Source organism: Phaenicophaeus curvirostris, chromosome 5 (genome assembly GCF_032191515.1).
Source record: "Phaenicophaeus curvirostris isolate KB17595 chromosome 5, BPBGC_Pcur_1.0, whole genome shotgun sequence".
NCBI lineage: Eukaryota > Metazoa > Chordata > Aves > Cuculiformes > Cuculidae > Phaenicophaeus > Phaenicophaeus curvirostris.
The window spans coordinates 45,833,405-45,859,632 of record NC_091396.1 but is presented as its reverse complement, the minus strand read 5'-3'; the positions used below and the strand labels follow the sequence as shown (position 1 = coordinate 45,859,632).

Here is a 26,228-nt window from a genome sequence, read left to right as displayed (position 1 = left end):
TTTTCCACCCTGACTGGCTGGAAAGAGCTTTGGAAGATTGCAGAGAATGTTTTTCCCTGGGCTCCTCCAGACAATTTTGCTATTCAAAGAAGCAACCCAAGCCCCAGGGAGCTACACTATGGTAACTACCTCGATCTCAATGGATCTGCTGTTCAAGAACTGTGAGGAAGACCAGCTCAAAATCTGAATGTACATATTGTTCAAACATCATCCTGAATCAAAACAAGACTTTCTGACTCACTACTCTTGAGGAATACTCACTGTTGTATATGGGCACTCTGGGCTAGGTTTGACCTCTGCCTTTATGGCAGAAAAGAATAGGATAAACCCACTCAAAGAAACAGCTCTCTTGTTTTTGACTAGTTCACTTGTCCAGGTGAATGGAGCTGCCTGCGTGTTCTGCCATGGACAAAGCTTTTAAAATCTCTCTTTATAGCAAAGTCCATGAGCTACCATTTTCTCAAGAGACACACTATGGTGTTCTCTGCAGATCAAATGCATCATGGAGGCACTTACCTTGGTAAATACAAAGAAAGATTATCAGCTAAAAACAGGCACAGAGAAGGAGTTGTGTCTACCTTTGATCAGCTGGAAATGCTCCAAATTCTTTCCAATGGAGATGTGAAAGGAGAGAGACTGTACTGGCTACACGTGAGGCTGTATTCATATAAGAAGTCCCCTGAATGAAAAATGGACCAGACATCTTGCAGGGAACAGAGTATCGTTCACTATTACGCATGGACCTGGACTTGTTCATCACAATTCCAACGGCAAGACAGCCTCAGAATCTATTTTAACCTTAGACCTTCCTTTCCTCTATTTAAGTAGAGAACCAAATGAAAAGGTGCCTATCTTTCTGCCTGCAGTGGTTACTAGAAAATATCTCATTCACTTCTGCAAGGTGCAAGAGCAGAGGAAGAGGCAATGAGAAACAGGCAGATTACTCAGTCCTCCACCTGTAATTTGGCAGAGCTCTTTAGGTGGAGAAAGGGCTGCGTGCTGACTTAGGGAGACAGCTGAGAAGACACACTTAACATTTTCTCCTCACGTGGCATACCAAACTCACAGTTCCTCTCCCTTGAGAGGTCTTTGGCATGTCTTTAACTGATGCCACATGAACTTTGCCATTGACAGAAAGGAAGCAGAGAGAAGGAAAAGCAGAGAGAGAGGAAGTGTTCAGATTTTGGAGGTAAGTGGATGGACAGATTAAATACTATTGATTTTACACCTTAGCTCTTTGATAGCCAGTCAAGCAAGTGCAGCTTTGAGGCTCGTCAATAGGGCACAAGGGGAAAGCCAAGCAGCAGTACATCAAACAGCACTCACTGACTGGCACATGTGGCTTGACACACTGTCCAATGGCTCAAAACCCTATGCCCCAGCACCTTCTCAGCCCTTCTGGGAAGTAGGACCTTCTTTTCCTCAAGAATCTCTCAGCCACACAGAATCCAAAGTGCTCTCCCAACTTCACATCACACACACAAACTACTTCACTCATCAGGAAATGCAGCCTCTCAGAAAGGATGAAATCTGGCAGCTGTTTAGTGAAGGACTGCAAAACTACACAGCTATGTAGGACCAGGAAGCAAAGAAGAAAACTGTTCCATCCAAAAGAAAAAGGGAGATTTTGGAAAGCTGAAGAAAACCACCCATATCAGAATATTATGCAAAGCACCATGGCTGAGGCTCCAGCACTCTAATAACTGTAACCATTTATGATGTATGATTGTCTTCTGCATAAGGTGATAGCTGTTGGGATGTAAAAGCTACATCCCATGCATTTGTCCAGGAGAAAGTTAATGCACAAGAAAGAGAGGGAAAGAAAAAAAAAACACAAAACAAAACAAAAAAAACCCAAATGAAGCAGAAGTTGTTCCTTTAGGAAAACAGCCATCTTGGCACAAACCACAGGTGTATGTAATATAAGAGCATGGTGACGTCTCACTGCCTGTCTCCTTGAAGATCTCTCTAGCTGAGCAGCCTACAGCAAAGTGTTCCCAAAAAGCGGTTGTGCTTCCAAGAACCACAAGAACTGAGATCTCTCAAACTGATTGTTCTATTCACATCTGTATGTGCTTCCTTTTCTGCTCCCTCCTGTCCTGTCAGCCTCCATTTTGCATTGTAGTCAGTTGATGTCGTCATGAGTTCCACATAGCCCACCACACCTGATTCAGAGATGGCTGAGAAACTACCTCATTGACATTGATGCCATTCCTCTCCATATAGGCCCTGTCGTTCACCTGTCCCCCTTCCATAAACTCCATGAGAAGGACACGCCTTGTTGAGAGCTCCCAGTAGATCCTGGGGACCTGAAACAGGAACAGATGGCTTAGGTCAAACAACAGACTGGGAAAGCAAGAAGAATATATCACACACATCCCAGAAAAGGAGTAAAAATGGAAGAGGCTGAAGTGAGGGCTTGTGTTTGTTCCTGAGCACAAGGGAGATAAATCCATCTACTGGCCTCTTCCCCAGGACAGCAGCAATGTGTGCAAGGAGAACACACCAATTCAATGGCAGAAGGATCTGTCCTCATGCAACATTTCTGGTTCTAGAAGATTTTGACCACCTCCTATCCCACTCATGTCTGAGCACTTTCTTATCTGCTGTTTATCTGCTACCTATGGCAAGTTTCTGAAACATACACTCAGCTTTAGACAGGAACTGCATCTCGTTTGCTACGCACAGGGCCTATTTACGTAGCTCTAAAAATGATAAGCCATCATCATAAATTGCATCTCCATGGTGCCCTTTGGAACACAAACATTTTTGAGCTGACAAACCCTGCATACTTAGGCCATCTGCAATTGAACTGAGAGAAAAATCAAGTGTCACAAATAAGGGGCTTGTCACAGAAACCCTGGGAGACCCTTAACTATCGCATTGCCAATGTGACACAATAGCAAGCGTAAAATGTCAAAGCACTTTTCATTTAATCTCCAGTAAATCAAGCTGAGTGAGGTAGCAGTAAGAGGCCTGGTGTCACCCAGAGAGGCAATGACGCAGGTATTGCTCAGGCTGGCTCCCCCCTTTTTCAGACTCTTGCCAGCCAAATTCTTTCCATGCTGAAGTCTCCACTGTCAAGAGTCCTTTTGTTGAAGTTCCCTTTGGATATACTTCATGTCACTGTGCTGACCAGTCTCCCAAACTACCCAGATTTGCCTTTGCACATGGGTGAAGTCACACAGGTACCTCTGACCAAAGGTATATGGGAGCTTCACCCACTCTCATTACTGCACCTCAGTACAGAGATACACATTTTGGATCGTGTAACGAGACAGACAGTTGTGCAGCCACTCTCCTCACTCTACTCGGCTGTGACTCAGGACTCACACATTGGAAGGGTCCAGCACCTTAGAGCAGGACACGAAGAGATAAGAGATGTTGTCCACCTAGTGTGACCAAAGCCAAGGGAAGCAGCCAAGGCACTGCAGCACATCATAACTTCCGAACAAGCAGCATTTGTTTCATAATCTGTTTGTAACTACTGACAGTGCCTCAATCCCTCACAAACTGTCTGCCTTTCCCAGTGCTCATGCCTGAGAGAAACCATTTTCCCAATGTCACTCAATTCTACTTTACCATGCGTGTGCCGTTTCAGATCAAAGACTCCTTTGCTGAGCAATTCCAAAGCCCCTCATTCCCACTGTTAACACTCTTGGCATACTTTGCTTGCTAACCTTGAGTAGACTTTGATGCCAAGGATCCACTATGGGTGAGGGGGATCCAGTTACTCACAGCCTTCCCAGCTTAGCTGGATGTCCATTCTTTGCAGTTAGACTGGTGAGATAGCAAATAAACTCCAAAACTAACAGTTCCCTAGCCCCTCCAGTTCCCTGATCCCTGCTGCCTCAGACCATTTCAGATGACACTCATTCTTATCTCAAGACTTACAGGCGCAAGTCAGTAGGCTTGTAAAGTGCTATCCATGTTCTCAGAGATGCCTCTCATTCACAACCAAATTCTTCAGCGATTTTTTTTAATTGCTCACAGATGTTTGGCTGTAATGCTAGTGCATGGAAACAATTTATCGCTGGCTTTAAAAGCTCAAACAGGTTCACAGCACAAAATCTACTTCTCAGCTTTCTGGTGTGTTTAGGAAAATTAATAACACGGAGCCCAATTCTTCCATTGCCTTTGGGTGATGAACACGTCTCTGAATTGGCAGGTCAGACGGGAGGATCCATTATTTAGCCATCTCAAGCCATTTGTTATTCTTACACATATTGATATCATGATAGCTCCTTAACCCAGCAAGAAAGCGATTGGCCGTCTCCATAGGGATTGACTTCACAGTATCCTAGTTACAGCTGCAATGGATACAGCTCCCCAGTGTGCATCACTTTTGATAAGCACCCACTCAGCAAAATCGTTGGTTTTTGGCTTTCAATAGCCCTGCTGACTTTTAGCTACCAGCGTCTATAAGGAAGGCCACTGGGCTCCAAAACGACTGCACCAAGCATGGAGTCAGGTGACAAGGAGTTAATAGTCCTTGCATGGAGGAAGCAAGGAGAAAATGGATGCATCATCCGCTGAAGTATAACAAATACTGACCTCACTTCAGAGATCTGTCACTTCCAGATTGGGACTTCTGCATAAACAGGAGGCAAAAACCTGATTTTGATGTGTGTATGGGGGGGGTGTCAAAGGAGGGTGCATTTTTTGCCACCTTTGTGTATGTATGAGTGCAGTTACGCCAGCCAGTGTGCCCACAGCACTACTTGTGTTTGACCATAATTATGCATTTCCAGAACGCACACAGTGCAGGCTTCTGCCTCCTGCATGTCAGCAAAAGATTAGCGCACATGTGACTTCAAAGATGTGAGTGAATGTCTGCAAAGAAGGGATGTTCTCTCTGCGCTTGAGACATTTGTCAGTGACCTTAGTCATTGTGTAGCAGGAGAGGTGGAGTTAGTGTGTCACTGGGAAAGATCAAGTACGGGTGCAGCTGAGTTTGTGTATAAAGGTAACATGAAGATATTAGCCTTTGAAGCACATGCAGGATGTACACTCAGCACCAGAGAAAGTGCTTTTCTGCAGGAGGAAACATTTGTATGAACATGCTTCTTCCTGAGATACAGTGTACCAAACCCTGCTTGACATTATCAACTTCAGTGTAGTTTTCCTGGTTTATGTTAATTTCTTGTCCTCAGCTGAGATAAAGCCCAGCAAAAGGTACCACCATATGGCTCAGCAAAGAATGGCAAATACACACATCTCTGGACAATTTCAGAAACAGTGTGTGAGGAAACAAATAGCAGGCTCAGGAGCATGCTGGCCCCAGGCCACCACTCCTCATCCAATTTACAGTGCCTACAGAAGGAAGCAGAAAAGGAGGAAGCATGTCTCAGACCAGTTTCTGGTCCATATCAGCAGAGTAATCTAAGATGAACAATACAGAGCGACCAAACTCCATGCTCCCTCTGTATGGCTCCTCCAGGTGGTGAATGAGATGCACAAAACACATAGACTATTAACGCGCACACATACATGGAAATATGTGTTCCCTCACCTTCAGGAAGTCAAAGTTCTTGAGCATATGAGCAACCTTCTCAGCATTTCTGCCTTCGTTGAGGAAATCCAGCTCCAAGGGCAGATTCTTTTTAGCTTCTTCCACCAGCCACATGAATTCAAAATCTGGAAAGATTTGCTTCACAACCAAGAGGAGAACCTGAGAACAAGGAAATAGACAATCAGCTGCATTGTGACTCCAAAGCCACGCAGCTACACACAGTGCTGTTTTGATAAGATCATTCCATGTAACTTACAGACAAAAAAAAAACAGTCTGCAATCCAAGTGCTAGTAGGTTTTCTTACAGTATCATAACACAACACATGGTGTCATGCCTTGGTCATGCAACACAAATTTTGGCTTGCCCTTCTACAGAGGCACAACTAGGAGTTAAATGATAGCACAGGCACTAAAGGGAGCCGAGCTACTTGTGTCCATCCTGTCCTTCCCCCAAAGTAGGAGAACAAAGCCCTGGAGATCACATAGCCAGATCTTGCTAAGGGCATGGCCCAGGATCGATTCTCTTCTGACCCTTATAATTCAAGACGTCACTGTCTGGCGTCATTCAAATAAGCCTCAGATAATGCAGAAGAGGAAGATATGAAGTAAGACTTGTCATCTCTGTGTTACTTTCTCCACTGCTAAGAATTTTGGTAGCACAGAAAATCCACTGGGCAGTTCAGAGAAGACAGTGGAGTTTGGATACAGGTAATAAGCTACAGATCTCTAAAGGACAATTCAGGTGGGGTTCACAGGTTGGGTTGCTCCTCAGCATCAGCAAAAGACATTCTCAGCAATGCTGAGGTGGTGTTTTCTAGGTATCACACACATCACCACTCGGCATCCTTTTCTTAAAGGGATTACATATTCAACTGCACAGGGCCTTGAAAAACCCAGCCAAAAAGTTCCTGGAAACGTTTGCATAAAACAACATCTAAGGGGCAAGTAATAGGCACTCCTTCCAGAAGAAAATCAAGTTTATGCAATTGGATGGCATAATCAACGTTGCACAGCAGCCAAACATGCTTCTGTTCAAATGAAGGGCCAGTTTCTCAAACAGCACCACAAATTTACACAAGCTGACAATTTGGACCACATCTTAAGGAAAACTGTTTGGCTGTTTTTAACTACTTGAGTCATAAAACAAGAATAAAACCTAAAAATGCAATCTGATTTGCTGTCTCTATCTTAACTCATTCTGTGCATCCATCTGAATATGAATAGAGACTTGTCAGTGTCTGTTCCTGGACACTTTGCCTTTCTAGATCTTGACCACTGAGGTGGGAATTCCTGCACTGCAGGAGGAACATTTAAATCACACACAGAAAGCTCCTATCATTGAAACGTATGACAAAATAAATTTATGAACCACCACTGCTCCTGTTCAGCTGTGTGGAAACGTTTGTTCTCCACCCCTGTCTCTACTTCTCTTATCTAAATGTCAGTTCCAAACCCAATGTTCCTTTAAAAATGTAATCACCAGGTTCCAGACACTATTGAATGATTTTTCTACTGTTATATCAAGAGGCATAAATCCTTTCAAATTTATGTCACCCAAATGAAATGCAACCAGCGATCTTCATGAATGTGTACTAAACTTTACAGGGGCTGCAGGTTTATTCCACTGGTGTCTGATGTGAGAAAATTCATGCATTGCTTTTGCTTTCTTTAAATGCTCTTTTGAATCAATTTGCCAAACTGACCATCAGTAGGGACATTCTTAACAAGTATTTGTCCTGTCCCTTTTCTGATATCTGTCTAACATATTGTCTTGAAATAAGTATTGATAAAAGAAGAGCAGTGAGGTATCTCTCTGGATTTATCAGATGCTGCACTGATTTTTAAAAAGTCAGCACCGATGCTATGAAACCCCAAGTGAATTTAAGAATTTTCCATCTAGCTTTTCCCATTCAAATTCTTTCCCATCAGTCTCTAAATAGGACCATTTCCATCAATATTTAAATCAACCTCCTACCTAGCTGCAATGTCTGTCTAATTTTTAAAGGACCAGAACCTCGGTGTACATAATCTTGCTTTCAGTGCAGCCTACACAAAGAGTCCCAAACAAGAATCCAGAGAAACATGTAAGCCAACAATCCACAAGAGACTCTTTAAAAACAAGACTGCACGTGACATGTTGTGAGCTACTTTCTCATAGCTGTGTGTACACAGCAGATCTCAAGGATGACAAACTATACCATCTGTAGAAGAAGGACAATACTAAACAGCCAAAAGGAAATACACTGTGTTAGTTTCAAGCTTACCAGCAGGATTAATCTAATAACAGAAATTACAGGCATCATTCTAAAATTATTTGTTTGCCTCTTACCGGTATAACCAGCAATCATAGCAACATAATGTGAGGAGGTTTTTTTTTTATACCCACTGTTCAAATAGCAAATGCCTAGAGGTGGATCTAGGTCTTGGCTCATTCATACACAATGCCCTTACTGCCCTGGTCTCACAGTCTATCATTAACTTGCATATCCTTCCTCCTTAACTGCTTACTTTCTGCCGCCCTGTCCTGGGCAGGAGCGAAGGATGCCATAAGCCCCCTGGGAACTGCAGTGCATGTACAACTCACAAAAGCAAACTCATCAGGCACACCACTGAAGTTAGTCCTCGAGAAGACTTGATTCAAATCCAAATCTGCAGCTGGACCCAAAACAAATTCAAACAGTTCTCTATTCTCAAACCAGCACTGAAACAGACATCTCACTGGGGCATCTTTATTGAACCCAAAAATTTATTTCACTACAAGTTCAAAATAAATGTTCAGCTGCAAACTGATACACTCTAGCTGGAACAAGATGTGTTTCTTTGCAGACTAGCCAGGATTGCTCAAAGCAGAGTGTTTTAGCTGCCTAAAGAAGATTTAGTTATGTGCTTCTCTGAGAGGGTGCTGGCAGGTTCTTTGGTTCCTGATCTCCTGTGAAGGAAAACTGTGTGTCATTGCATCAACAGTATCCTCTGAACATTTACCAGACCCTCTCAGCTTAATCTTCCCTTTTTTAAGTCCCGTGGCCATACTTGTCTGCCAATGAATGTGCACATCTACTGGACACACAGACAGAGGCTGAAAGCTTTAGCATTACCCTTCCCCTCTCCTTCACCTCAGCCCCATGCCCAGTTCCTGTTCCCTATCGCACCACTGGCACCTTTGACCACTACAATGCAGTGCAGTGCTACAGCTTTTCTCCAGTTCTCCTTCAATGGACTACACTTAGAAGTTTGGGAGAAGCTACATCATTCCATTGAGAAGATGAGTGATACCCATCACTTGGGCAATGAACAGGACATAGCCAGTGAAACTTTTTTCCTAGCTCTATGTCTCCTTGTTTTAGGTGGCCGCCTCCATATCTCAGTGTTTTTGTTTCCCGCATGAATCAGCTCAGAATTAAGGAGCTAATCAAGAAACAGAACTGAATCAGAGCAAGTTCAGCCACTGTTGAATCCACACTGGAATTTAACTGAAAAAACATGCTAATCATCGAGAGTGATTTTAATTTGGCCACACAGCCCTGATTGCAAGGGGAACTGAGACAAGTTTAATCCACCAGCTAACAGGGACATAGGCAGAAGAGAGACTTCAGGCCTCACTCTCTAGTTTTTAAATCTCATATGGACTTACTCAGATGTCATTCATGTTTACCTGCCTACTCCTGCCTTCAATCAGTCCTACCCTCTTGTTCAGCCCCTGCACCCATACAATCACCCTTCCTGCAATCCTCATCAACATTCTGTATTATTTAAAATAAGACAGCATTTATCTCTGCAAAGTTTTCAAAGCTACAGGATAGTCTTGTTATACTTGCTTACATCATAGTTGAATGCATCCCCCACATGTTTCAATGGCGATTAGTATGCAAGTCAAAGTCAATAGCTAGTTTTACCTCCATGAGCAAAATATCCTTGGAGCTCTGCGCTTGGACCTTTGGGTGCTGGATTTTCACTGCCACTGTTCTCCCATCCTGCAACACTGCCTTGTGCACCTGGGCTAGTGATGCTGCTCCCAAGGGAGTGTCTTCAAAACTCACAAAGAGCTCTTTTATCTGTTGGGAGAAGAGAAACAGGCATCAGGCTGGGGTACCAGAGACTATCCTAAGGGAAGTCCTGCCTACAGGCTAGAGAAAGCATGTGCCAAAGCTGGGCAGGCTCAGCCCTTTCATCCTTCCTCTGCACCCTGCCTCAGCTTTGTCACTGTTTGGCCTCCCATTGAAGCTTGCCAAGCACTAAAGTGCCCTGGAGATACTCTGCTTATGGAAACATGTGGCAGAGCCCCAGTAGTGCATTTCATCTAGGACATGGTCTGGCCAGGCAGCAGGCAAGGGACCCCTCTCAGCTGTCTTGAAAACAGGTTGTAGCAAATACAGTCAGCATCCCTGGCTGTTACTGTGTACAGAAGCCAACAGCAGTCCCTTTGCATGTAAATCTTCTTTTGCAGATATTTAATATCGCCCACAATCACCCCCTGAAACCTGACAGTGTGTGTTCTCATGCAGTATCAGCAGCATCAGTCAGCTTACATGGTGAAAGCCAGCATATGACCAGGAGCAGTGGTAAGAGTCGGACTAAGGTTGGGGAGACAAATATTGCAGTTTGCACCTCTGACAACTTGGCCTGAAAACATGTTTCATGTGAAGGACTTTTTCAGGCCTCTGATAAGAATAACCAGTGCCCTCAGCTCAGAGAAAACACCAGGTGGGGACAGCAAAGCATTACGGGGTCAGGAAAGGAATGTATTAGCAGCTTTAGATTTGAAATTCAAGAAAAGCTGCAGATGAAGAAGTAAATTCACCAGAGGGGCGTGCAGAAAACAAAAACCTAGACAGGTATGGGTGAGGCAATGGGAGACAGGCAAAGGCTCGTCTGCCCTATATAACACAGCACCCTGCTAGAGACCCTCAGTGCAGCACAGAGCAGCTCATGCACTATTACCACAGCAGTGTGATATCAGCCTGGCTGAGCAGCCTGGCCCCTCCACAGAATTAATGAGCTCAGAGGGAGTGTCAGCTTGCTTATGGGGCTTCAGGCACACGGCTAGTTCACATAATGCTGGTTGAGGGTTTCTGTCTTGCTCTGTACAGCAAGGTGTAGACAAGCTTTGAGGCATCCAGAAGTTAGCAAAGGGAGTCTGTCCCCCCTTCGCACAAGCTGGACTGATTTCGGGTGAACAGTTGAGAAGCCTGTAATTTATGCAGTAACAGAAAAGAAAGAATGTCAGTGCATTTTTATAACCTGCTTTTAAAAAGGTAATTAAAGATGGGAGCTGCAGCAAGCTAGTAATTAAATATGAATAAAGAACTTCTAAGCAAAGTCTTCATGCAAAGCGTTAAATGAATATTCTTTTTGCTGACAAGGAAGAAAAATACTATGCAAGGAGCAGCCTGTTCCCTTCTGCAGCTGTCAGGGAATGAGCCCCCTCCCACACCACCCTACCCCTTCTCTCTCAGCCCCTTCCACAGAAGACTAAAGCTAGCAACAAACTAGAGCATTTGCAGCAATTAGATTCCAACAGAGACTCAGCTGCCACCAGTAATTCACTAGGAAGGTGCATTTTATTTATTTATTTAATTCCCTTTGGTCCTGGCGGCAAAATCAATTAAGTAAAACAACTGCATTTAAAAGCAACTAGTTATGTGTTTTTTAATTACAGTGGGCCCATAATTCAAACCTATTGACATTCCTGTCTCAAGAGGAAAAAGGGTTTTCTCTCTTCCCACTCCCATCCTTTCTTTTCTTTCTCACTTCTTGATTTTGAGATTCTTATTTCAGATTAGTATAAAGAAAGATGCACCTACAGCATGACAGATGGCTCAGGGGATGTGTTCAAGACACAGGGACTTTTACCTTTACATGAAGTTTGTCTACCAGCTGAAGAAAGAACCTGTTAAGGGGAAAACATTTAAGGTGGCGAGGAGCATGCTGGGTTACGAGTATTTGTAAGGAAGGAAAATACGCAAATCGAGATCTTGCCACATGAGGTCAAGCTGGGGCTTTGTTCACCTCCCTCACTACCCTACATCCTCATACTAAAGGGATGTACGCTTTACAAAGTCACAGCCAATATTACTAGTCTAACTGTCATAAGGGAAGTAACATCCTCCAAAGGTTAAAGCACAGAATTGGGAGTTCACTGGCCTGAATCCAGTAAGGTATATTTCTAGTAAGACCATATATAAATTGGATAAAATTCTATCTTCAGATTTCAAAAGCTTTTAATTGCCTACACTGTCAATCCAACCATTTTCACGAGTATTGAATGCATGCGGCGGGAGGGAAAGCTGCACATATTCCCTCTGGCAGGAATAATATATACAATACTCTTGTGTGACTAAGCTTGCTAAGGAAACATCACTTGAAGAAAGCTGTCTTTAGGAGTTCTTTTAGGCAGAAGTATTGAATTTAAAAACTTGTTATTTGGAACATGAAAGCCAGGTTAGCAGTCACGTCCGTTCGAGCCAACCCACTGGCCCCACTGCAATTCAAAGGGAAATTTGTGTGCACCCACAGGCTGCAGGAGAGGGCAGCAAGGGTAGCAAAGGCAACAGGGCCAGAGAATTGATGACTCCTTCAGGAGCAGAAGGGTAGAGCACACAGACGGGGAGGGAGCAGATCACAGCCAGGACATTACATGAGCAGGTGTGAGGTTGAGATAAAGCAGCAACACAATTATGGCTGGGCTCCAGGACCCCCCACTTAGCAAATCACCCTCATTTATTATGAAATTGTCCTTTTGCAGCTCGCTGGAGGCAGCTAGCAACTCCGATGCAGGCTCTGTGTCCCAGACAGGCAAAAGTGAGCGAGAGGCTGTATGACATGGAAGCAGAGAAGACGTGAGCCAGGTTCCCACACTGCCTGCTGGAGAGAGGGGTCCTTCCCATGGGCAGGCAGCTGCACCCATTTCATGCACACAGGGAGTTCCTCCAGCAAGCTGCAGGTTCTTAATGTTCACAAGCACCCAGCTAATAAGAAGCCTTGACAAAAATTCTAACCATCATTTCCAGGACGGATAATTAGCAAGCAAAGGTCTGCAACAGTCTCAGAGCCCATCACACATGGTACTTAAAGGAACTCTCAAGCTTCTTTCAGGCCACAGCTGGTCTCAGAGGGCCTTATCAAACTGGCTGTTACCATCTGTAATCCTGGCAGGAGATGAAAGAAGCATAGTTTCCAGACAGGTTTAATAAAGACTTAAAAGAAAGAAAAGGAACTTTAGGGTTGCACTTTCAAAGGAGTAAGAAAGCCAGCTGCAGGTTTATAGCTATACAGGTGAGCCGTGCCCCTGCACACAGTGGTTTCCCTCACAGCCTTCTGCACAGCCAGCTCCCTGTCAGGCACATGCTCAACCAGCAAATGAATGTGTCACTGTACTTCACTGGCTGGATACACAGGCCTGACTGTTTAATTCTAAAGAACAAAGCTCATTTGATTCTAAATACGCAAACTTTCTTCATGATTGTTGGTGTCAGTATTCACACCTCAGGCAGCTGATACAACAGCTCTCCCAGGTTCTATCTACTTAGACGCCTACTAGGATGTATTTATGCTGAGGTTGCACCTAGAGACCATCACTAAACCCCGAGCGCCATTGTACAAAGTGCACAGCCACCACAGGCCCTGTGCAAACTCATGCTTTCCAGGACATCCCAGCTGCCACCTACAGGCCTCCTCACACACTGAAGTGCCTTCCCGAAGCACACACTCCTCTGCTCGAGGTCTGTGGAGCACACTGGCTGATGCTGCAATGCTGGGCATCAGAATGCCTGAGCATTTTTTGTAAATTCTATCCTTAAACACTTAGGAAGTGACTGGAGGTCAATTGGATTTAAGTTCCCAAATCCCAAGTCCTTTCTGAAAGTATTACCTTACATGACCTGCCCAGCATTATCTGAGAAGTCTTTTACAGAGCCAGGATTTAACCCAGATATCCCAGTTCCAGCCTGATGTCTTAATTTCCAAATCATAAACCTTAAGCGTGTATGTCTTGCTAGCTAATTACTTTTGAAATATACTGCCTCTTAATCCCAGCCTTTTTATATTCGTGTGCTGCAGTAAATGATTACATATTACCATCTGGTTTCAATGTGCCCACTCAACAGAGAGGTATGTTCCCTTTCCTCTCCAGAAAGGCTGCAAACAAGGTACCTTGAAATAGTCATGAAGCCCCTTCCCAGACTAGCACCATGTAACATCATCCTGAGTGGGATATGGTGGCTCTGCTCTGCCATAGTGACCACTGCAGACGAACAGTGGCCATGTGTCAGTAGTCCATTCAGGACAAATTTAGGATGCAGTGGGATGCAGGATCACTAACAGAAGGTGTCTCAACAGCCCAACCCTGGTTTAGCTGGTAGGCTGAATCTCTTCCAGCATGGTGCTTCAGATCCTTGTATGTAGTACAGCCAGAATGAGGCCACTATGGGGTCTAAGTAAGAACATTTCACATTACAAGTCCTATCCAAGAGGTTTCCAGAAGAGTCCAGGACAGTTTTGAAAATCCTGGTTTTCTACAACCACTTACAAAGAACCTTTCCTCAACTTTGACAGAGCGAAACAGTCCAGTACAGGTGGTGTCAGTGAGGATGCATTTCTCAGGGGAATAGAGTCCTTCACCAAAGTATTTCAAAACTGCCTTCAAATATTCCCCAGGACTTCAAAGGACTCTTGAGCCTGGGAAGAGAGACAATGGGGAAAGAAAGTCACAGACCTTTACTTCTGCCACTGAGATAGCATTGGGAACGCTTGTTCACTCCACAGAAGAACTCAGAAGCAGCAAACTGACGATTAGCACACAAGATTACCAGACAGTAGGATTAAAACAAGCAAAAATAAGTATATTTTCCCCACACCAACTAAGCTGTGGAGCTTATGGCCACAGAATGTCATAAATACCAGAAGTCCAGGAGGGTAGATAAGTCAGTGAAGAAAATCCATCTCAACTTATTAAACACTGAGATATAATCTCTGGCCCAGAAAATCTCTAATCTTCAGATTACTGGGAGCAGGAAGATCACACCAGGTAAAGTGTTATGCCTGCCATGTTTTTATAGTCTTTGTCTCTTAGCCAGCACTGGCTATAGCTGGAGGTAGAGTGGTGGGCTTCAGCTTCTGGTCTGATCAGTACTGTCAACCTTATGTTCTTCAGAAGCTCTTCCCACCAGACTCATCAGTCCCAATGACAGTAGGACGGACAATGGAGCAACTGTTTCGCTTGCTCCTAGCTTGTGACTCAGTTGCTGTTTAACAACCTAGAAAGTTCCTGATAGACCCTCTAAGTTTCTGAGAGTGCAAAGGGCATGGGGGAACCACAGCTGGAAGTGTCCCAGTCTACACAGTCAACCCTGGGCTCTGGTGCACCTTCATTAAATGTCTGTCATGTAACTTTCAAACAATAAAGTTGCTTCTGTTACAAAAAGTAATAGAACTCAGTGTAAATATGCCCATGTCAGGGCACTCTGCCACAGTCCAGCACATCTAGGGAATATGCAGCAGGAGAACATCTCGGACAGAGGCCATCTCCGGACATTTCACTGTGCTCCACAACTTCACCAATCACAGCCACTCAAAATAATACACAAAAAGGGGTCCAACAGGGATGATGCTATTCTCTTATCTCCACAAAGCAATGCAAACTGAAACATTAAAATCCTCAACCACAATTTCACAGCAGATCTCCTCTTCTGATCACAGCATACTGTAATTGCTCCTGAGTCTTGCATTTTGTATTTGGAGATAGCAATCTATGAGATGCCCTGCTATTTCAGAAGGGGCTGACTAGGCAACACGGGATTAACTTGAACATCTTGCCTCCAGGATACTCATCATAGGCCATGATACAGCAGAGCTCCAGTAACAACATTATTGTGTTGTGATGGCCAAGAGCAGCTTCCAGTCTCCTAGTATTTTGATGCCATGCAGTAGCACAGGAAGATGCACAAGGGGAAGTTGATATAAAGCCATCCAAGACAAAGAGAATCACGCAATTAGGAGACAGGACCATGGTGGAAAATGCCAGCAAGTGACTCAAGGTAGGTAAATTTTGTACAGCTCCTTATGCTGAGATTCTCCAAGCTGGAATTCCCTTGACAAGGTGACTCAATCCACCTGTTTTTTCCATTCCTGATAGAGACAGCATTGAACAATCCCTTCTTAATCATCACTCCATAGACGGCAATTTGCTAAGGTGAGCTCAGCCTGCAGCTTTCCAAGATTTACATAGGGATCATGCTGTCTGCAGCCTTCCAGCCAAGACAGAGCTGGGGACTGTGGTAATGCGATTAATGATACCCTTCTGGGAAGAGAGCAAGCTTTCCAGGGAAGTTTTGTGGGCTGCAGCTGCCATCTTAACACTGCCTAGCACAATGTCCCATCTATTTCATATGGCAGAATAGCTGAAGAGTTACTCAGTTCTGTGTCTGACACCACATTTCTAGTATTTTGACTCCCAGAACTTTTGGAATTCACTAGGATCTTACTGCTCTCAGAAGTCTGAATGCGCTTCCTGAACTAGGTCCAAGGGATGTGAACCTTACCCTAAGCTGGTCATCTTTTCAAGAACATGCACGTAATTGTCCATGACACCAAGGACTCACTCTTCCCTCCAAGTCTGCAAGACCAGAGTTCTAGGCATGAAAAAATGCTAACTTGGAGTAGAGCAATCTACGTTCCATAAGCAAATGAGGGGTTTTTTCCATTGTCCCACTCTTTCCATCCCCTCTACGAAAACAAAATGTCACAGTGTTGCTCTGAGAATTATTAAGACAGCAAAAACTGAAAGATTAGATTTATCACAGCAGACAGTGGATTATGAAGAATAATTCATCAAACGTCAGAACTAACAGCCCACAATTTATAGGCAGCTTTGTTGAGTCAGTGAAATCTGATTGGACTTCTCCCCACATAATGAATGCCAAGCCTAATGGATGGTTCCTAAATGCATCTGTCAAGAACACATATTTATTAACTCAATATTTTTAATAATACTGTAGACATACACAGAATAGTGGCTTTCTTTTGAATGGATTCCCTGGTGTTCATATCACCTATACATGTAAGTGCGCATACATATAGAGGTATACAATGCATCCAAATGAATACAAGTAAAAGCTATGCACATATTCTGATGCATTGAAAGAATTACATATGGCTTATTACACAAAATCCCTGCATTTTTCAGTGCATTGGATGGCAAAGCAAAGTGGTCTGTTTCAAGGGGAGATGTGCATTAAGGTGCCTGCCCAGAATTTGGAAGAGCTGAGCTCTAGCACTGCCTTTCCCTGGTATCCCATGTGATGCCACACCATGTCACAGAGCTCGTGCACGGATGAGCAGAATTAGGGCTATTCAGTCAGCTATTAATGTGCCTTTATTTAATTTCTCAGGACCAAGTTTGTAACTTTAGTATCTTTTTAAAAACGTATGTATATAATATATATGCAGCAGTTATTACACACAAAGCCACAAACATGTAACTATATCTGCCAATAGTACACATTTGCTCCTGGCATACCAATCATTGCTAACTTTGTTAATCACTGCTAAAGTTGCACTACAATAGCAAGAAAACAGGGCTGTCCACTGGCTTTTCTTCTGGGAAAGGGCTGTGAGCCAACTAGTGTATGAAGTTCGTTTTTTACTGTTATTTCTACCTGGTACCACTTCGGCACTCTGCAGCCCACTACCAGTTATAGCACTGAGACTCTTCTACAGGAACCCACTAACAGCATTTCCCAGCTGCAAAGCCATGAATGTTACAGAAAATTAATTCTGATAAAGGAAGAGTCCTTGATTCCATCATCCAGAGACCAACATTGGCTCATTCATGCACTGCCTGATACCTAGGATCCTGGCTATTCCCTGTTCTTCTCACCAACTATCCCCTTTCTGCAGTCTTTTCTGACTAGAAAAGCAGTAGCAAAGCCTACATGAAGGCACCCTTGCTCTCTTCTCATCCATTCACTGACCTGTACAGCACAGTATGAGTCCACCTGTTATAGTACTTTTAATTGTTACAGAGCCATACTTTAAGGAGAAGCATCTTTTATTCCATCCCTGATGACTCCTGCTTAATAGTCTGTGCTCAGACACATACATGGTAGCTTCATTTATTTTCCTGAGTAAAGTCAGATCCTTAAGACAAGACAGAACTGTCTTGAGAATATCACTCATCCCGGATCGAAACCAATCTCAGTGGTGACAGCTACAACAGGCAGTAAGAGCAAGGAGCAGACAGAGATGACGCACGTCTCCTGAGACCCTACCTGTGAGGGGGACCTCATCTCCCATCTCTCTGATAAGTGAGATGCTTTCCCACAACTTCCACAAACAAACAATATCCAGTCCAATAAAAGCAAGGATTGTCATGGCCAGGCTGGAACCTAATTGGCTCAGGAACCTAATTGGCTCATGAACATCTTCCTGACTGGCACTAGGAGAAAACTGTTACTGGGTGTCCTACTACCTTCCAGAGATACCGAATGCTAACATTAACAGACTAGCTCAGCACCCTGGAAACCAACGCTTTCAGCAGCTGGAGTTCTACAAGCTTTCCACCAGCATCACCACTGTCTCTTCCATGCTTAGCTTCATTCAGCTATTCTTTGTCCCAGCGCTGGTTTCACAAAGCACTCTGAAAGCAAAGAAACTGCAAATTAGAATTCTGACACAAGGCAGACATCAAGCTAGAGAGTAGAAAAGCAGAGTCCAGACATTACCTGCAGGGCTAGCACAACACCTGTGATAGCACAAGTGCGTACGGCAAACTAGACAGAGGGAACAGCAAAGCTGGGATGTCTCAGAACAAGTCTTTAATCTATCCACCAGTGTGAACATTACTCCTTGTCAAAGTATTCTATTTCAGAAAATGCAGACAGCTCTCCCCCATGCCTGTAATCCCATGCTCAGAATTAACTTCCAAGAAGCACTTTCTTTTCAAAATGTCCATTATCAAGGGAAAGATTTTTTTTGTTCAAAGCTGCATCATAATTTTATGCTGCAAATTTAGTTCACTTGCCTATAAAGAAGCTGGAAGAACCCTGCACCACTGAAATAAATTATTTCCTCAGGATAACTGTGAGTGATAACTAAGTACCAGTCCAACTATCCCTGATGTGGCCATTGGGAAAATGTTCATTTCCTGTTTCCAGATGCAGCTGATCAGCACAATGACCAGGCTTCTTCAGCATCCTGTGTAGACAGTCACCTTCCTGCCATCCTAAGCCACTTCCACAATCCAGTCTATCTGTGACAGACCTCCAACAGCAGCCAGTGTTTCCTCATCCAGAGAGTCAAGCCAGAGTCCACTAGCAACTACGCTTGTGTGGAGAGAGAAGGTGGAAAATGATAATCTGTCAAAGTGCACACTAAATAGTGTCACTGTGCACCCTACTTTTCATAATATGACCATCTTATAGTCTATGCATAAAGTACAGACCAAAGCAGAGTAAAGCTGAGGCATGTATATACACATACACACACACATACATATACATTCCTGTTCACTTTCTTCCATTCCATCATGATGAAAAAGAAAAAGAAAGCAGTGACTTGTGAGCTACTTTAATTCCTCCAATAGTGCAGGCTATGGGGGAAATGCTCCAACCTGCCCCATGTTCTCCACCCTTCCTTTGCACATACAAATGCTTCTCTTTATCTTAATTTGATCTTTCATTTTGAGCTGTCTCCCACTTGAACATTGCTCATTAAATCCACTCTTTTTTCTTGGTCTTTTTGGAGAAATATTACTTCACCTCCATCTCTCCTGTCTGTGATGATGAAGCCATACTTGTCAATCACTCAGATTGGAATCACAGTCCTTCAAGGGCACACAACTTCTCCACACCCAATCACCTGTTGTGTTTTCATTGAAAGCACTCTCTCTGTTTCTTTCTTTTTCTCCCCCTGCTAATAAAGGAGGCTCTCACTCATTACACCAGTGTGTAGTAACAGCAAGGCCAAGGACAACCCTCTGCTGCTAATACACCTCCTTCTGCATCCCATCTGTCCAAAGACACTCTTACTCTATGATTCAGGAGGATCAGTAGTGGCCCCTTTCTGTGGAGATCTTCAAGGCTTACTGTGTTCTCTGCAGCTCTGCAGCTCCCAAGAAACAGAGCTGAAATTGCTAACATAACAGAAACACCTCTGTTCCTTAGTTCCTAAGGAAGGGAGTAGTTTCCTTAGCCTCCTGTTCTTCTAATGGCTCTGTCAGCATGTCTGAGCAGCCTCCTTATCCCTTTCACAGCTTTCTGGAGATACTCCACAAATCTCTGCTCACAGCCCTTACCGCCCCCCCAAGGCATCTGGACAACAACTCACACAAAATTCCCATCTCCTCTCTGGTGACTCGTAGTTCTACCTCTGTACTCTAGATCAGCCTGCTTCCAGCCGAGCTACAGTTTTAGCCTCTCCCTCAGACATCTTCTTTCACATAGACATCTCTCCGTTCATCTTCAACAAAGCTAAAGCATGACTCCTAATCTTTTCACTCAAACCATCCCTCCTGTTTCCTTTCTCATCACAACAGACACTGTCAAAAACTTTTTCTGTCAAGCAAGTCTGCAGCTTTGGCCTTGTCATCAACAGTGACCTCCTCCAGGTCTCATTTCCAGGCCAGGTCTCAATCTAGTACTGCACATGGAGTACTAATGCTCATAAATGACAGGTGACAACAATTCAACTATTCTCCCTTGCCCCCAGAAAGCTCCCATTTCTCTTGAGCCACTCACATAGCAAAACACGTCGGGGTCCCAACAGAATCCCTTGATCAAATTCCTGTGGACATATTCCCAAATGACATATCACCCTTACAGATGGGCAGCAGCCTGCTGTAAAGACAGCACTCTTAGAAAGAATCATCAAATCATAGAAAAGCCCAGGTTGGAAGGAACCTCAAAAGATCATCTGGTCCAACTTTTCATGGGAAGGGAGCCTAGATGAGATAATCACACCTTGAAAACCTCCAGTGATGAGGACTCTACCAAATCTTTGGAGAGGTTGTTCCCCTGACTGATAGTTCTCAATGTGAAAAATTTCTTTCCTAACTCAAGACAAAACCTCTCCCAAAATGCCACAGAGATAAGGTCAGTTGGCACATTAGGCAAGTAGGTAAAATTTTAGCACACAGAAGCAAATAAACTTCCAAGATCATTTTGACGCTAGGCATAAACACATCCCTGCCATGCACCGCCTGAAACCCAGGTAAGAGAGGGTCAACGGACCCACAAGAAACAGGTTCCACATTAGGCACAGCCAGGCAGAGGGAAGCTCTGCCAAAGGCTGCAGAGATGCCCCAAGGGCCCTGTCAGCAGTAAGCCTGAACAACAGCAGCAGTCCTGTGAGAAACAACCAGCTGCCAGAGCCTGAGAATATATAGGGACTTTGGGGAACTCACATCACCTGTAACTCATCTCAAATGCCTCCAATTCAGTTTTGAAAGCCTGGGGGGTTTGAGTAGTGTATGAGAGAAGTGAGGGAGGGACAGGGGACAGGGAAGAAACATGTATGGGCAGGTTTATGTGACTATACAGAGAAAGGTAAGGGGATGTCTTGGGGTCTATGTTTGGAAGAGTTGGGCTACAAGCATCTAATTGGCAAGCAAAGATGTGCCAGGGCTTGTGCAGAGAGTTGAGAAGGCATAGGGTGGTGTATTTGTGTGCACAGCTTGTTTGCAGAATGGCAGGCAAAATCCTCCATCCGCAGAGAGGCAAGTGAAGAATGGGGTCACGACAAGGGTTCCTGTGTGTATGCAGAGGCAAGGTGTGCAGGGGGAGTGAAATGCAATATACATAGCTGGCAGGACAGCACTGCAGATACGTGAGTACATGTTACGCTGACAGACCCTTCTACTCCAGCTCCTAAAATTAGGAGAGAGGTATACTCCCACAAGTACTATGTGGAATGTTTTTATGTGTCTCCTCAGAAAGAGATGAGAAGAAAAGTGTTCTAGGCCTGGGACAAAGGGTCGGAATGACAGAAGCAGCACTGCACGATCCAGCAGCCTGTCATCTGGGTGGACAGAGGCACAGCACAACAAAAACATGCAGAGGGCGAAGTCCAGTTCCAGACAGATTCTGCCCAGTTACGTCCTTTCCTCAGACTTTGTTAATAATTGCATTGATGCAAGCATGATAGTTTAATTGAAGCACAGCATTGCCCCAGAGGAATAGGACAGGGAAGTAAGAGTGAGGACCCGAAAATATTTTCGAGGACATGAAAATAGACGTAGCCTGGCAGATGCAGGCAGCTCTGCCTGAACTGAATTTGTTTCAAGAAATGGATATAATGAGGCCACTATATTAGAAGAGAAAGATGCTAAAAAGGTAGTAAATCCCTGCTGAAGATAGATGTAAAGCTCATAAACCAGTTACTGGTGTTGACCGTGTCTTGATGGGATACTGAAACACAGGCACGTCTGGCCAGCCAGTCAACTTAAGAGGCACAGCTGTACAGCAGTCCACAGAACAGCACAGAAGACAAGCTGCAGGGATTGAGGAGGAATCAAGTTAGAATAACTTACAAAGAAATCTGGATAGGACCCTGGAGTTTCTATCATTTGCAGCCTACTCTCAGAAAAAAATGTAGAGATACAGAAAAATCATTTGAGAGAGACAACTGCACGACAAATTAAATCCACAATCAACTCTATCAACAGCATCACTGGCACCATGTTAGGGAAGAGGTTCCATGCATCCCCTAATGATCACTCACACAAATCCTAGAGCTCAGAGCTCTCTGCACTGAACCAGAGAGGAAAGTCCTATTGCTAAGACAGCCCCATCATTTCCTGCTTCCTTCTTGTCAATCTCACATCTGATTATCAACCTCTCCTTTCTTCTCCTGTCCATATTTCCCCTACTTTTCATGTCTCTGCTCTGATCTATATGCTCCTTCTACAACTTATTTATTATCTGTCTCTTCCTCCTTTTCCTCCCATGTTTTTTTCCCTTCCCCCCAATCTGCTTGTTGGGCTGCCAAGTCCCTGGTTCAGTGGTGTAACTCAGCTGATTTACTCTCCTTACAGCAGTGTCTACTCTCATGTAAATCACCCTCCAAACCCTGCTTGTGAAATGGTCTTGTTCACTAAACTCTATGAATAGGAAAGTAGGCACAGCTGGCCTATTCATAATCAACATAAAAAATAGATTAGCACTTTACAGATTAAACATTATCGTTTCAACAGTTAACATAAATCAACTACACTTACAGACCTAGCATTGCTGCTGCCACTGCAGGGTGACAAGCATTGCAAAGGGAAGGGCTGCCAGTTCCGGGTGCAGTAGGAAACAGCTCATTTGTCTCCCACCTTGAACGTAAGTTCTCCTCTGGCACCCTAGGATGTACTACTAGAGGTTGTTACAAGGAGAAAAGTCAGCTAAGGAAACAAAGATAGGGGGCTAATTTTGATTAATTCACACACATTCCCAAACAATCCAGTAACCCACTATTCTAGAGCCAGAATCCAATTGCCCTACTTCCCTTCCTAGGGCTGACGGAGCTCAGAAAAAGACAGAGCGATGGAGTCAGCCCCTGAATAGGAATAGGACAGGGAGCCTCTAAACACTGACTCATATCTAGCTCTGTTTCATATAGTTCAAAATCATTGGGCTCCTGTGAATGATGTAAAGCAGTTTGGTGGATTTTGCCAAATGTAAGCAAGGGCATCCATCTCAAAAAATACCTCGTCATAACCCAGGGAGCGACCTCACCAAAGAAGAGTCAAGGACTAGGATCCATTCCAGAAACGCACCATGGAGAGCAGAGCCAGGAGACAGCAACCCAGCGTTTGCTGCTTGTCAGGCTGCACCTTCTCCTTCATCGGGTACAAGACACAGTCACTGGAGATGCTCAACCCAACAAACTGTCATCAGTGTGCCATGGTTGCGTAGCCAATAGAGAGATAAGGTCCACGGAACCAGTACAGTCCATATCCTTCCCATCCTACCTGCTCAGTCACTGAGAATCACTCATTGTCTTAAACGTTTAGCTTGGAGCAGCCAACCTATAATTCCTGAGCTGGTCATAATCATTGCAAGGAATTGGTAAAGGCCTTTGACAGGATATGCCGTTAAGAAGCAGTCCCACTGCTCTTTCAAATTAAAAGGAATAAAAAAGAAGAGGAAGAGGTTAGGTTATGGTCCAAAGTACAAAAGACAGCCTGGGACAGGAGGCATGCACTTAAGAGTTTTTCTTGGCAGTCCAGGCAATGACACTAGCAGTTCACAAAGGACAGGGCAGCAAAAGTTGCACAGACACACTTCTTTAGTGTAACCCCTCTTAACAAGTCCTGGTAATTTTAATTGCTATTGCCTCCTTCTATCCTTTTGTGACAAAGGGAAATAAGAGTTAATAGACTTGAACCAATCAATTACATCCAGTAAGGTGTCTGGCAAAATTAGCTTTGTTCTTCACTCACAACTGATACCACCTCAGTTTCATTCATTATCTGAAATGAGCCAATTAATGTATATTTTCTACTACTCATTTGAAATTTGGAAGGGTTGGCGCTGAACAGCCCCTTCCAAGAACTTGCCAATTTGAGATGGAGTGGTTATGTGAGCTTTGTAAGATAAAAACTCATAGGTTTGTTTCAGCTGAGCTCTCCTGGCACAAGCAATAGGTCATGTGAGTTTATTGCTTCGGCTGTCACAGACAACTTCACAGGTTTGGCTCTGAATCATGCATCCCGTGAAACCAAAGCTTACAGAAAATAAGTACACAATGTGTTTAATGTTCACAAACATAACTTACTTTCCAAAGAGAATGTGAGAAAATTTCCTCTCTCGGGCTTGCCTGCCTACTAGGCAACTGACACACTTTGCTCACTAATGGTGGAAAGACCTTTGAGATCCAGATTTTTGCTTCAGTTCTCAAAGTACAAAAGCTTGTTGACTGTAAGGCTTCCCACAAGAATTTCCAATGTTCTCACTTACAGCAGCTTTTTCACAGGGAGGAAAACCTACAGGCAGGGTTGAAGTGCTTTCTATAGCTCAGCATCCTTCCATGGAACCAGAAACTGTCTCTCAGACAGATCCCAGAAGTGCCATAAAACAGAGCTTATTACATCACCATACTTCTTAAAAATTCATAAAAAATGCTGCATGTCTATTCTGTGCGTTACGAAAGTGTGGATATGCCCAGGTCAGACCCTATAACTCATTGTTTCATCTTATGTCATGTGTTTAATCTACAAATAATCTACTGCCAAAAGTTGCCAGACTCACTGCATCATGTTTTCCTGTTCCCAGTGGGTCAAGAGTCAAGTAACTGGGTATATGTAAAAGTCCGAAAGAAAACAGGAGATGCTAACCAGGCAGGATCAAATAGGATATTAAAAGATTACTGAGCGGGCAGATGACAGGATTCCCTGCTCCCTCAGAGAAAAATCAGGCATACTAAACCCAGTCTGTGTCTGGATCAGAACATCAAGTAAGAATATTCTTGAGTGTAGCAGCAGCAGGTTTTGAAACAGAAGCCAGTCCTTCTCCATGGCAGCTCTGTGCTGCTGCCCCTCCCCAGATCCTGCTGTGTCATAAATGCTTGAAGATTGCTGAGCAAATGAGACACGCACCATGTTTGAAAAAATAAAGTCTCCGTATGCAAGAAGGTCACATAAGGACTATTAATCCCAGTTATAGATAAGAGATTTCCAGTGATTGTTTGGAACTGGAAGGATTACTCATGTGCTGAGAGGTGGTTTCAGACGATGGCTAGAGAACTGCTGTGCAGCACATCCACTACCTCTGCAGGACGTGGACAGTGAACACAGCCCAACACAGCTGTGGTGTGCATTGCCAGCCAATATTTATTTGCATTAAAGCAACACTTCAGGTGTCATTAAAACTTTGAGAAAACCATATTGAAAAGAGCCTACCATCTGCACACAGGACACTGTGAGCCAACAAATTCCATCCAGGGATGTCATACCCTAACACCCAGGCACCTAAAGATGCACTAAGAATGCAGATTAGAGCTACCCCTTACCAGGCCATTACCCGTTGCATTTTCTGACCTCAAATCTTTCAATTCTTTGCAAAACCCCAAAAAAATCCTTCAGAAAGCCTACCATCCAACCCCCTGTATTGTAAACCTGCATTAACTTGAAAGAAGCCAAAGGTGATTATCCTCTAATCTAACCACAGACCCTTCCCTCTCTTGGGCAGTGGAGTGTAGAGCACCCCACGAGAGGCTGCCATGAGTAGGACTCTGCCAGATCATCTTCCAGGAGCCGTGAGCAGAAAGAAAACGCACTGAAGGGGTGAGTGACCTGCCCCAAAGCTCCTGTGGCAATAACGACACCAGGTTGTCCTTGGCATGACATTAAGGGTCAGTACTGCTGGAGCTGGCAGACAGAGCAGGGAGCTTTGTGCTGCTCAAGCAATCCGCTTCGCTTTGTCCCTTGTTTGCTTTTCGCATCTGCACTTGGCAGTGGAACTGGGCAGCTACTGCCTGCGTGAGGGCCCGCTGTAGGGGCAGCTGTACTGAGATCCACCAGTGACTAGGGTCTCTCAAAGCAGCAGGACAGGGGGAGCAGAGCAGAGGCTGCAGCAGTCACAGGACACGCACAGGCAGCCAATCCTGCCTTTCAGTTGAGTAATGCAGGCCCATTTGTTCTGGGTGACATTAATGCTATTCGCCATCCATCTCAGACTCTTTAAATTACCTTTTTATGGCCCAAATCCTTTTCATAATTGATAAAAATCTCTTTTTTATATCC

General features: G+C 44.2%; 1 protein-coding gene across 4 annotated transcripts in view; it reads right to left on the bottom strand.

Annotated features, from left to right (window-relative positions):
- The window catches only part of ADCK1 (aarF domain containing kinase 1), an 86,090-nt gene that overhangs the window by 20,128 nt on the left and 39,734 nt on the right, over positions 1 to 26,228 (bottom strand). For 3 of the 4 annotated variants that reach the window (XM_069858529.1, XM_069858527.1, XM_069858528.1), the window contains 3 exons: positions 9,406 to 9,564; positions 5,513 to 5,671; positions 2,193 to 2,309 (listed from right to left, as the gene is read on the bottom strand). In XM_069858529.1, coding sequence (XP_069714630.1) covers positions 2,193 to 2,309; positions 5,513 to 5,671; positions 9,406 to 9,564 — 435 coding nt within the window. The remainder of the gene's footprint in view (positions 1 to 2,192; positions 2,310 to 5,512; positions 5,672 to 9,405; positions 9,565 to 26,228) is intronic. The other variant, XM_069858530.1, reaches the window with a different exon arrangement.